Source organism: Caenorhabditis remanei, chromosome I (genome assembly GCF_010183535.1).
Source record: "Caenorhabditis remanei strain PX506 chromosome I, whole genome shotgun sequence".
NCBI classification, from domain to species: Eukaryota; Metazoa; Nematoda; class Chromadorea; order Rhabditida; family Rhabditidae; genus Caenorhabditis; species Caenorhabditis remanei.
The window spans coordinates 9,541,114-9,554,126 of record NC_071328.1 but is presented as its reverse complement, the minus strand read 5'-3'; the positions used below and the strand labels follow the sequence as shown (position 1 = coordinate 9,554,126).

At 37.8% G+C, this 13,013-nt stretch overlaps 4 protein-coding genes across 4 annotated transcripts; 2 read left to right on the top strand and 2 right to left on the bottom strand.

Moving 5' to 3' along the window:
• Positions 1 to 465: 465 nt before the first annotated feature.
• On the top strand, positions 466 to 2,571 carry GCK72_002005 (uncharacterized protein; the record flags this gene model as incomplete). Its single annotated transcript, XM_003114826.2, has 5 exons — positions 466 to 1,041; positions 1,156 to 1,311; positions 1,358 to 1,888; positions 1,931 to 2,289; positions 2,337 to 2,571. 5 exons carry the CDS (start codon positions 466 to 468, stop codon positions 2,569 to 2,571), a joined length of 1,857 nt encoding a protein of 618 aa, XP_003114874.2.
• Positions 2,572 to 2,694: 123 nt separating this feature from the next.
• Positions 2,695 to 3,468, bottom strand: GCK72_002004 (uncharacterized protein; the record flags this gene model as incomplete). Its single annotated transcript, XM_003114652.1, has 2 exons — positions 2,695 to 2,958; positions 3,007 to 3,468. 2 exons carry the CDS (start codon positions 3,466 to 3,468, stop codon positions 2,695 to 2,697), a joined length of 726 nt encoding a protein of 241 aa, XP_003114700.1.
• Positions 3,469 to 3,601: 133 nt separating this feature from the next.
• GCK72_002003 (uncharacterized protein) lies at positions 3,602 to 4,274 on the bottom strand (the record flags this gene model as incomplete). The annotated part of the gene is made up of 3 exons (XM_003115017.1): positions 3,602 to 3,747; positions 3,796 to 3,920; positions 3,982 to 4,274. The coding sequence occupies 3 exons, from the start codon at positions 4,272 to 4,274 to the stop codon at positions 3,602 to 3,604; spliced, it is 564 nt and encodes a 187-aa protein (XP_003115065.1).
• Positions 3,948 to 5,458, top strand: GCK72_002002 (uncharacterized protein; the record flags this gene model as incomplete). Its single annotated transcript, XM_003114739.2, has 3 exons — positions 3,948 to 4,178; positions 4,837 to 5,109; positions 5,153 to 5,458. The coding sequence occupies 3 exons, from the start codon at positions 3,948 to 3,950 to the stop codon at positions 5,456 to 5,458; spliced, it is 810 nt and encodes a 269-aa protein (XP_003114787.2).
• Between the last annotated feature and the right edge of the window lie 7,555 nt (positions 5,459 to 13,013).

The following is a 13,013-nucleotide window of genomic DNA, read 5'->3' as shown; positions in this document are numbered from 1 at the left end:
AAGTTTTCGGCATCCCTTTCGCACTGAAATTTTAAATCTACCAGCAATGGAAATTAGCAGGCAGCAAATCATGATTTTGAAAGATATCAACTCATAGGATAAAACCAAAAAAGTTCCGGTAGCATCCATTAAAACATTTGTGATTATCCTAGATCTGAAAAAAAGAAGTAACTATCTTTCTTGGATTACTGTACACTAGCTTTTGTCTGTTGCATACTTCCGTTTCACGTGATTAAAAACAATTCTTGTCTCAAACGTGAATCGACCTTTTCAATAAACCAGAATAATTAATAACCAGAGCGTTAAAAACTGGAATGCTCTAGAAAACGAATTCACTATTCGAATAAACTTCGACTCGAAACCAAACGGAAGAAAAGCAGGCTTGTCAATTTTTATGAAAGGTTTGTTGTTTCTGCAGTTACAGTAATCATTCAGCCATTTTCAGTTGGACAGCTGGAATCAAGAATGCCGCCTTACCTCCTTTCGTTACTTCTCCTACTGTCCACTGTCTCCCACGTGACAGGTGATCAACTCGTATCGACAAATTTGAATCCGCTTCCCAGTTTGTACGTACCAGTTGGCGTTGGTTTCTCGCCAGATAACACTAAACTAAATGACGATTTTGGAATGTTCGGAAACCATTTCGGTGGGACCGATAAAGATGCCTTCACAACTTGTGGAAGGAAGACAGTCAAAAGTCTGAATGAGCGATTCACAAACGCACATATTGAGGTCGATGTGATTTGTGAGCCATCACCACATCGTGTTATTATCAAAGCTGATGGAAAATCTCATGATTTCGGAAATCTCAATAGAAAACTGACCGAGGAATGTGAATTGTTCACTTGTTCGAGTGACAGTTACGAGGCTGGTGATACTATTTTGGGAACAATGGACATTAACGTGTATTTTGTTCCGAACATATCGAGTTCAAACCTTCCACCAGAATTGAGACATGTGCCGGGTGTTTCAGTCAAGTCGGGTCAGCCAGAAAACCCTGCGACAAACGTATGCAAAGATAAGAAGGCTGGATATTTGAAGGTATATTTTTCAAGATTGGGGCTTTTAGGTCAAGATTTTGTTAATCTGGGATTGTATTATTATAATTGAATTTGGTTGCTCAAGTATGTTTCTTATTAGCATTGATATATTCAGGGACCTACAGGAGCTGTCCTGTTTGCCAATGAAGCACACTGCTACTCGACGAATCCGGGCAAGAAATACGAAACCAAAGACTATATTCAAGTTCCAAGATGGCTTCAACCAGGAGAATCTGTTCGGAATATTCGTCCATTCTTTTTCAATGGAGAGGTGATCAATTCATCTTACTATCATCATAGTGAATCTCTTATTTCAGCGTACCTCTGCTTATGATCGAACTCCATATAGTTTCCGCACTGAAACCAACATGAACGGGTTGCAGTTCCAAAAATGTGACACAACTTGTGACAGCGGAAAGGTTGTGAAAATGAAAGCGAGGGATTCCAAATACAAAATCTCGATTGCCATCGATACGGTTGTTTGTACATCCTTCCGTATCTGTATTTCACCAGAAGGTTTTGCTTCGGATGATGTGGTTCCAAAATGTGATCCAGGTAAAATCATCGATGTGAATGTGAAGAGTGGAATCGTCGTTTGGCCGAATAAGGGACGATCTTCTCTGATTGAACTGATGTCTCCATATCATCAAGGAACTCCAGTAGTTGTCGAGTTTGGATACGGAATCGAAGTCAACAAAAAAGATCAGGCAGAATACTACATTGGAAATGATCACCGAGAGATTGTTTCGAGTAATTCTGCTGGTTTCAACGCAGCTGATTCTCTTCAACTCGCATTCTTTTTTCCTGTCGAGAATTGCTTGAAAGAAAAGGCTGGTATCTTCTCTAAAGTAGGTTAAAAGAAATCTTTTCGTAGCTAATATTTTGTTTAGTACGTTGAAAATGCTGTTGCTCTATCATCAAAACCTCTAACGCAAGGAGCTCTTTATGATCAAGCACTCACTCCAATTGACGCCGAACAAGCTGAAATTGTTACAACGACGACTACAGTTGGACCGAGTAATCTTCCACATACAACAACTTTAGCTGCTCCACGTGCAATCCCAGATGCAGCTCATTTGATTGATGCTGAAAGTGCTTTTGAAACAAATGAGAAATCGAGTGCCACGTATTTAGAAGGAAAATGGTGGACTTGGGGAATCTATATAGGATTTGTGATTGGAACACTTCTCACATTGGGAATTGGAGGTGGATTGTTCTACGTTTTACGTCGGACAGTCTTCGGAATCTGGTGAAATTCGGAATTAGAATTTAATTCAGCATTTTCGATCGTTTCAGGTACCGTGGAATGTACAAACGATATGGATGTGACGTTTCTGGAACTACCGGAGGGATTACTGGAGTTGGGTTCGGAAATACAGTTACTGGAGACGTAACTGTTCAAGGAACAACTGGTGGAACCACGGTAGGAGCAACTGGAACTACAACTTCCGGAACAACTGGTGGAACAACAGCAACCGAAACTTCTACTTTACTCGATAAAACTAGTGGCTCAAAATCAATTGCTATGTGATTGATAATTGAGGAACCATCTGAATATTGTTCTTATAAACTTGCAATGAATGAATGGATGAGTTTTATCATTATATTAAATTGTTGATGTAAACTGGAAAAGAATATAACAAAAACGTTTTTATTACTTCAACTCAGTTGCTTTGTCTTTCATATAAGGAATTTGTTTCACAAAATCCTGGAATTTCTTCGATTTCACAAAGTTTTCGTCAATTGGTTCTGTTTCTTGTTCAGATTTTTTCACATGAATTGGACTGTAGAGCAGATCCTCGATGGTTTGGCTTGTTCGACGATCATATTTTGTGACGAGTCTTTGAAGATTGCGGAATCTTTTCATTTCATCTGTGGATTGAGACGCAGATTTGATTGCTTGACATAGTGAATCAAGCTAAAAGCAGAACTACTTACATATATTAACAGAAATCAATTTACTCACCGCTTCATCACTGACACTGTAATTACTTGTGGAAAACACTTCTTCTTCAAACATGAGCACTTTTTCTAATTCTGACAGAGCTTCGCTTAACTTAGACTGTTCAGCTAATGATCTTATACGAATTGAACTGGTGATAACTGGTGGGCAATGTGTAGACAATCTAAGCATATCGTCGACGTCGTTCCACTTTTTCAGTTTCATCGCTGAAGCTGCTGTGAATGCAGCGGATCGAGAAGTAATTTCACAAGAGTCGCCGCTTTTCCGAACTAACGTTTTCGATTTGTCTAAACTGTCTTTACTAGACGACTCGAAATTCATTGCAGTAATGAGACATTGCCTGAGGACATCCTTGACTTCTCGATCGATTTTAGAATTCTTAATCAATGTCATTTGTTCTAATGGAGCAACAGAACGCCCAAGAACTGAAACTGTTCCAGTCACAGCTTTCTTCACTGTCAGCATCTGTTACGAATATAGTTTTTGTGGTATCATTTTTTGTTGGCTGGCAGATATTTCTCTAGCCTATTACTGTCTTCGTTTTCAGATGGAAAATTACACTTGCGAACAAACAAAACATTTATCAACAAGAATTTACTTAGAATTCTCCACGGGCCAACTGACGGCGTTGCTTTCTCTTGGACTCTTTCTTGACCTTTGTTGGTGCATCATCGGTTGGCTTGGAGACGACATCTTCCTTCTCGGCCAAGATGACTTCGATGTGGCATGGCGAAGACATGTACGCTGAAATAAATTATTGAGAAAGTGCTTAGCGTTAAAAATATAACTTACGGTTGATTCTTCCGTGAGCACGGTAAGTTCTTCTGCGGAGCTTGGCGGCGCGTTGAACGTTGATGTGCTCGATGACGAGGTGGTCAACATCGAGTCCCTTGTACTCGGCGTTGCTTTCGGCGTTCCTGAAAGAAAGAATTGTTTTTAATTAGATGAGTAGCAAAACTTTACTAGTAAAAAACTCACTTCAAGAGATCGAGGAGGAAGTCAGCAGACTTGACTGGCCATCTTCCTTGGGTGGTGTTCCATTGCTTGGTTTGAGCGGCACGTCCGATTCCACCGTGGAAACGTCTGAATGGAACGATTTCCTTGTGTTCCTTGACGTGGTTGAGGAAGGCTTGAGCACGTCTGAGTGGCATACCGCGAAGAGCCATGGCAGCCTCGTGAGTGTTCTTGAAGTGAACACGGAGATCGGATCCGCGAGCCTTGCAAGACTTGGTGGTGTTTTCCGGAGCCCGGGAATAGTGAACCTTCGTCATTTCGACAAGGAAGATTACCTGAAAAAAAAACAGTATGATTCAATTAGTCAAAATTTGAAACGACAAGAAAAGAACTGATAAATTAAGAATAAAAAACAAATACATATTTAAAAACTGGGAGAGATGCAAACAGTCAAACTAAATAAAATTTGAAGTTTTTAGAGGTATTCAACGAAAAAAAATGATATTAGATGCACTGAAAAAGGAAAACGCTATCAATATTTATTTTTCCAAGAAAAAACCGTGAAAAACAGCAAAGTTTAGGCCAAAAACTTGTGAAAAAGGGAAAAAAGGCCCAAAAATAATAGCGAAATGGAATTAAAGGCGCATTGGAGACCGTAGTGAGCAGACGGGGGTCTCGCCACGATGTAGTGTCGATTTACGGGGAGTGTCTCCTACATCGGAAAAGTAATTGATTTTTGACATTTTCGGTCGATGTGGATTATTTAGCTTATTTTCCAGTGTTTTTTCATCAATTTCAAATTTGAATGTATTAATATAAGTATCAGAAATTGATAGTAACTGTCGTTTCAACTAATTGTTCCGAAAACGTGTTTTCCAGATGATCAAAGCTATTCTTGTCATCAATAACCATGGGAAACCACGACTACTGAAATTCTATCAACACTATTCGGAAGAAATGCAGCAACAGATCGTTCGAGAAACTTTTCAGTTAGTATCCAAACGAGATGACAACGTCTGCAATTTTTTGGAAGGGGGCACTCTTATCGACGGAAACGATTATCGTCTGATTTACCGGCACTATGCCACCTTGTACTTTATATTTTGTGTAGATTCATCTGAAAGTGAACTTGGAATTCTCGACCTAATTCAGGTATTGTGTTATGAAAGCATTCATATATGTTTAACAATTCCAGGTTTTCGTTGAGACGCTCGACCGCTGCTTCGAGAACGTTTGCGAGTTAGATCTGATTTTCCATGTCGATCGTGTTCATCATATTCTTGGAGAAATCGTTATGGGTGGAATGGTTCTCGAAACAAATATGAACGAAATTTTACAAAGGATACAAGAGCAAGACAAAATCCAAAAACAAGAAGCCGGGATTACGGCTGCTCCAGCTCGAGCAGTTTCCGCAGTGAAAAATATGAACATTTCACAGCAGCTGAAAGATATTAAGTTACCTGATTTACCATCATTGTCCAATTTGAAAAACGCTTTCTGATTTTAGTACGTATTGTTGCTTTGTTACATTCCTGTTGCATTCTTGCTCACTATATGTATTTATATTTTCAATTGCGAGCCTAATTCATGTATAAAATTAATTTATTTTTCAAAATTATTTTGACCATCAAAAAGATCAGGGTAATTTTCCGTGTTTTATTTTGAACAAAATAAAAACAAACGGAGCAAGAATAAATTAAGTGCAGTACATCAAATGGACTATGACCCCTCACAACAGTATCGAGAACGTCACAACGCCTCTTGGGATAGGATAAGACATGAAAATGCTTCAAGTGTACGATCAGAACCTGCTGATTCTTCATATCTTTTCAATAGCTTTGATTACACGTTTGATGTAAGAACCGGATAGGAAACAACTTATTACAGTATTTCTAAGTTTCAGAACTTTCAAGATATCCCACAACAAGCTGTCGATAGCTACGTTTCAGAGGAGCATCAACTACTCAACTTAGACTATATTCCAATTGATAGTAGTCTCATAGAAAATGATCAAAACCAGTCAATACTTGATCAAAACCTTCAAAATCAATGCCTGCAACCAATACAACCTCTAGAAACAATGCAGTATGAAGCCATAGAAGAAATAGATACAGAAGAAGAAGATATAGACGATGATGAAGATGAGAATTCAGAAGATGATGATGAAGAAGATGATGAAATTGATCGTCCTGATATTTACTGCATGGATTGTAATTCTAAAATTGAAGATACAACACGACATGATGTTGACGCGTGTGCGAGGGCTACCCCCTTAAAGTTTCAATGTAATATGTGCAAAAAAGATTTCAATTTTGAGAAGAATCTTAAAGTTCACAAAGCTATCGAACATTCGAAATCCGTAAGTAACTCATTCTGTTCACGAACAAAACATTAAATATTCAGATTGACTTCGTAAGAGGAACGTCCTGTCCATTTTGTCCAAAAGATAGCAATCAAACCAAGTTCTCCCGTTTTACCGCTTTTGTGGGACATCTGAAAATTCATGTCAAATCGGATTTTCTTACTTGCTCTCAGTGCTTATCAGAGTTTGAGAATGAGGTGTTTCAATGCTTGAATATGGACGAAGTTCTAGTTTTTTTTTTCAGAAAGATCGGGATCGTCATATCCGACGTGATCATTCAGAAGAGGTTTATGAACTATCATTTTGTCCAAAATGTCAAAAAGTTATAGCTTTGGAAGATTCAGCTGCTCATTGTCTGTTGCATATTTCAGAAAAGTATTTTTGCTTTTTGTTATCCATCTTACTTTCGTTTTTTTTTCAGCATAGCTAAAACACGTAGAAAAAATGCAACAGACGTTCTAATAGCAATAGGAAAAACGTCGCTTTCGAAGTTACAATCAAAATCATCAACCGGAAGTACAGTGAAGTCACATAAAAAGAAAGGACCAAATCGAGCTAGAAAATTTCAATGTGAAGATTGTCCAAAAGCATTTGTTCGACCATCGGAACTGGCTAGACATTCAATGATTCACATTCGAGCTCGTTAGTTTAAGTTTTCATATAACTAAAAAAATAGTAATCCGTTTCCAGATGCCGCTAAACTTCCAATTTCTGAAGCAGCTCCTCCAATTCCAAAATGGAAATGTGCCATTTGTGCAAAAGAATATTCTCACAAAACAGGTCTGATGGAACATAACAAAACAGCTCACGGAAAAGTAAAACAGACTGTTTGTCAAATTTGTGGACTCTGCTTTACTAAAAAATCGAATCTTACTCGTCATATGTTGACCATTCATCCGTTGGATCAAGATTCGAGTGACAAAAACAAGTTTCAATGTGCAGATTGTCCAACCGTATTCAATACACGTGCATCACTGACAAGACACAAGAGAGTCTGTCATAACAAGGCATCGTATATAAAACCGAACAAAGGTAAGTCTATATTGAATTCAGATTACCGTTAAAATCGATTTCAGTTGTTTCTATCTACGAACGAAACTTCTGTAAGACGTGCAAACGAGAGTTTCGAGATGAGAAAATGCTTGAAAAGCATAAAAGAAATCATTTACTCTCGGAACACAGATGGAGAGATCTACAAGGAGGTGGAGAGCGGAAATGCGATTTCTGTGATAAAAGGTATAATTCTAAAAGGAAATAGGTGAATTGTGTTTGCAAAAGTCAACGAATGTGATACCAGGTTATTAATTGTAATGGAAAACATTTTTACTCCAGCTGTGTCATTAATTACGAATTTATTTCAGTTATGTTCTACGTGCCTCACTTGTTTGGCATATGCAAAAACACTACGAAGAGTTGACGGAGAATGAAGCAGAAACAGAACAACAACCGTTTTGTTCACTTTGTGATCTCAATTTTATCAATCAACAAGAACTTCGACAACATCAGGATGAGCAGCATTCGGTTATTTGTGGAGTTTGCCACCAGGTAAATTTAGTCTCGATAAAGTTTATTCAAAATTTGAGAACATCATTTTTAGAAGTTCTCATCTCGACAAGTTTACGAGGATCATATTTGTAATAGAAAGTTTGCTAGGACCACAAACACTCAGATTCTGCCTCCTAATCGGTTAGTTTTTCTTCAAATATCAGTTCTTATTTTCTCTATTTATTCTTGAAAACAGTCAATTTAGCGTTCTGATTTGTCGTCAATGTCGTCCACCACAACGTCTGACAACCGCCCGTCAGATTAGAGAGCATCGTGCTCGACATCTTCCGCGAAAGACTCATCTATGCTGGACATGCCATAAATCTTTCAGAACAGCTCGTGAGTTAACTAATACCTTATTCAGTTGATTTCCTGAACTGAAAGTAAGAATCATGCTTTTTCCGGACTACACATAGCTGAAGCTTCTGTTTTGACAGTTCTCAAAAGTTTCAAAAATGTATAAACCTATAAGGCACTGAATTTGTTTCAGAACTTCTGTCACTTCACGCTGAAGTACACGATCGTCGGCCTGTTCAGTGTTCTCATTGTCCACAAGTGTTTCATAGTCGAGTTGCTCTGAAGCAACATACTCGCTTAACTCATGGAGGAGATACGAATTATCAATGTGTTGTTCATGTCGATCGAGTAAGTATTCCATTTGAAGAAACGTTTCCGAAACCAAACTTTTTCCCCACTAATAATTATTCTTCAAGTCAATGGCAATGTCAGCCCAATCATTCGCTGAATATGGACTAGCAGCTGATCATCTCAATGGACAACCTCATCGAGCACATTCTGTAACAGAGTGGATGGATACAGTAGTCCCAGACGAAGATTGTATACTACAAGATGAACAAGATATGAGATATCAGCCAACGATCTCTAATAATGAGAATCAGTTCACTTCAAAAATAAATATGAATCCAACACAAATTAGAGTTTGTGGAGCTGATAATGAACCGATTCGATGTGAAGTTTGTCATCACTTGTACAATAATATCGAGATGTTATGCGATCATTGGCAAGGGTTAGTTGAATTACAAGAGTTTTCTTCTTATTCCGAATATACAAGCTAGTTTTTCTAATTTAGTTTAGACACCAAACACTTTTCAGGTCCGATACAGACACTGATCATTCATACCGCATCGTCACATGTCCGATTTGTGAATCAAGAATTCGTGGAGCTTCTGAAGCAGCGAATCACTTGAGAAACGCACACTTGTTCGCTCGTCCGAGAATTCTTCAGTTTATGTAAGTTCCTTCTGATACCAATGAACAATTATTTCACAGTTTCTATTCTAGTAGACCATCAACCAACAATCTTGTTCCTATTGCCGATTCCTCCGATTCTCTTGCTTTGGCCGTCATTCCAACCAGTTCTTCCGTGACAGTTCAACCAAGTAGATCCAAGAAAGGGCATCAATGTATGCAGTGTTTGAAAATGTTTACCAGAAAGAATGATCTCGAAAGACATCATAAAATACATACAGGTAATGTTATTATATCAGAAAGTGTTCGATTTCTGGTTATTTAGGAGAAAAGGATTATCAATGTCCTGAATGTCCACAAAGTTTTCGAATGAAATCCACACTGAAAAATCACATGGCAACTCATTCGGATAATCCACCACAAGTTCAGTGTACTGTGTGCCAGAAATCATTTTATGAGAAGAAGACGTTGGTTGTTCATATGAGAATACATACAGGAGAACAACCATATAAGTGCCGATTCTGCGATTTACATTTCAGGTGAGTTCAGGAGAATTAGAATTAACTGAAGCATTTCTATATTTTCTAGAACTCCTGCTATGCAACGAACGCATGAAAAGAAATGTGCATACGGCGGTCCCCAACACCCGATTCTTCCCGATCCCTGTGCACGTACCACATCGTCTTTCCAGCCACAGTTCACTGCTCCTCAAATAAATGTGAACCGAACGATCACTCAAATTTCAACTCTTCCGCAGCACGATCTTCAATTATCAAGATTTACAGCATTTAATACAGTCAACTCGATGAGTGGAATGGTGAGTGGGGTCACTTTGAAAAAGCCTCCCACGAGTCCTGAAATTTTAATATATTCAATGGGATTAAGATTTGATGGGACCATCTTATTTGGATTAAGATTAACCGGTTGATTTGAGTAGACGAGTTAGTAGGTATTAGAGAAATCGACGGGAAGTGTTTGTTTATGCTAATTGAAATGAGATTAGTGAAGAAAACATGAGCGGGAAATTATGGTTTTCGAAAGAAAAGCTCTTTCACACTTCTGAATATAAACCGTTTTGTATTCTAGGCCACATCTGGAGACACGAGCATCTTTGTTATAACGAAACCAATCACACCAATTCAATATGTAGTGATTGTACAAAAAATGAGACCAGCAGAAGGAACTATGAGATATGCGGTACGGTGAACTTCCGGATTCAAAAAATAATCGTAGGAACATTTTTTACTTTTCCAGGTTGACACAGTGAGTGAAATCAAAATTCACCAATTACAAGAATCCACAAATCTCTCGATCGTTCTTCACAACGATATGCGTCTCAATTTAAACACTGTCAAAATGCTCGAAATGGTTCCTGCTCTTCGTATTGATGATGTATACAAAACACGAGTTGCAGTTGTAGAAGATACTCAAATAATGGATGAAAATGATTTGTTCTCAATCATTGCTCATAACAAAACAAGTGGAATGTCATCATTTATTCGAAGATGTGAAATATGTGAAGTTGATTTACACACAAAAAGACAAAGTGATGATCACTTCTATTCGGAAGATCACGAAACAGCTCAGGTAATTCTGAAATTAAGGCATGTTGAGATAAAAACATTGTCCGATGAAAGACAGAAAATTATTTATTCATCAACAGTTGAAATTTTCCTTAGATTTTGATGACCTCATTGAGATAATATTTTCTCAAATTTTGCTGCTAGTAAAACATAAACTTTCAAAAGTACTTTTAAATTTTTGAAGCCTATTATTATGGAATTATGCTCTCCAGCCTCTAATCTATTTTTTCAGCTGATGTACCCATCGAAAAACCAACAACCTGCAGTATCAGTTGATCGAAATCTTGGAGTTCCTAATATGATGGCAATAAATAATGCCGAAACTTCGGAATTCAACTGTAAATTGTGTGGATCTCGATTCTTCGATATGAATTCATTGTTGAATCATATAGGAAGAGAACACGATGAGCCCGTTATTCCACCGAGACCCATAGCTCACACGGCTCCAATCAATTAGTTTTTTATTATTATTCTGTCTATAGCTTTTCGTCTTTTTTTCTTGCCTTTTGTTTCACGTGTACCTATTTTTCATATCTCAGGATACCTGTACTTTATGAATACAATTCTCACCTCTCCAATCAAAGTTTTATTATTTTTATCCAGTAAAAGATTCTGACAGAATCTCCCCCTCAACTGTCACAATATTACTCCTCTTCACTTCCTCTGTCTTACCTACTTATTACGCATTCAACACTTCTTACTCATAGAAAACATCGAAGTGTTGCTTGAAGGCTATTTAGTCAAAAGGGTGTGAATTGCGTAATCGTGTCACTGAGCACCCCACCAATTGTTTTTCTATGTTTATACAACACGTGGAGCACATCCTCCACAGCGAGTTCAAGTTTTGGATGAGCACATTAAGAGTGGCATTGAAGAGAAACAATTATTGGAAGTGTGTTAATATTAGAAGATTTATGTAATTACGGGAATGTTAATGCTTACTGTAGTTTCTAGCTTTCGAAAACAACTTTGAATAAAATTAGATGAGCCATTTCACCTCATCCTAGTAAACATATGTAACTCAATTCACTTTACAAAAATACAAAAACAAGAATAACCAAAGTCCCTGAACATCTTCTAATCTGTTTCTTTCTTTATCCATGTGAATGTGTATATATGGGAACATTATTTGCCACAAACATACTCTCCCTCATTTTTTTATACAGTTACTGTATGTTTGAGAACGGAAGGAAACGGGCGGTCTCTTCTCGTAGAAGGCGCTCAGCTGGAAGTATGAGAGCAAATGAGACAAAAGCATTAACACCTTAGCGCAGTTGGATAGAGAAAGAGAGAGGAAAAGAAAGAGATTTGGATGGATATTCTACATAAACTAAAGATAATGTTTTTACGGTTAGCGATACGTTGGCACAGTGTCTGAACTTTCGACATGTTTTCTGAGTTCCAACAATAAAATGATGGAAATCCAATATTAGAAATCCATGCTTGTGACAACATTTTTGTGATGACTTCTCGTTAAGAAATAGAGTCATCTGTAGACATTTCACAAAAAAGTTGTCAATTGCAAAAATATATTTCTTGGATTTAACTACAGCCGAAACTATGTCGAGCTCGTAAAAGAGTTTTTATCTGTACACAAGGTTCCAGAATTCTGCAGAAAGTTGGCGGAGGTCTTTCAGAAAGTTCACAGACCATACGTGCTGCTGAGAGTCGGAAGAAACTTTCCCAAATAGTGACGATGAAATTCTAGAAACAAAAGTCAAACTCTGAAATAAAATGAGCAACATCATTGAGACGACCTTCAATGACATCGTCCTCGATTTTCTCCCATTCGCCTTTTTCTTTTCTGAGCAGGCGAGTGTTCACCCAGCTGTTTCGAAAGGAAACTCAGGCAGAAATGAGGATTATTTGCTTTTCACTTGTATTTAAATTCAGTGATAAATTATCCCTCATATTTTCGAGTTAAAATAACGCTTTTTGAAACTTGAATCATTCCGATTTGTTTTTGAAGCAGAGCGTTTCTTTTCGAGTTGTACTGCACTTATTCAGCTTGAAATCAGTTCTCAACTTCCACGATTCTTTTCAAAATCTGAAATTCCCATCTACAGTAAACCCTGTTTTACGAAAAGTGTAAAAATATAATCGGTGTGTGGGTCTTATATTATTGGGAATGATCCGAATAAGGACGATCAGATATGAAAAGAAGGGATCACCAACAGATATTCACACTTGAATGCACCGCCCTTCGCTATGAAACCCTCTGAATACGAAGAGAAAAGAGACGTATTACATTCTTGACACTGTGCCGACGATTGGGTTCTTCTTCTTCTTTTGATGAGTAAATCATGATAACAAATTGACAGAGGACATCCGACGGGTGGTGGAAAATAAGAAGAAGA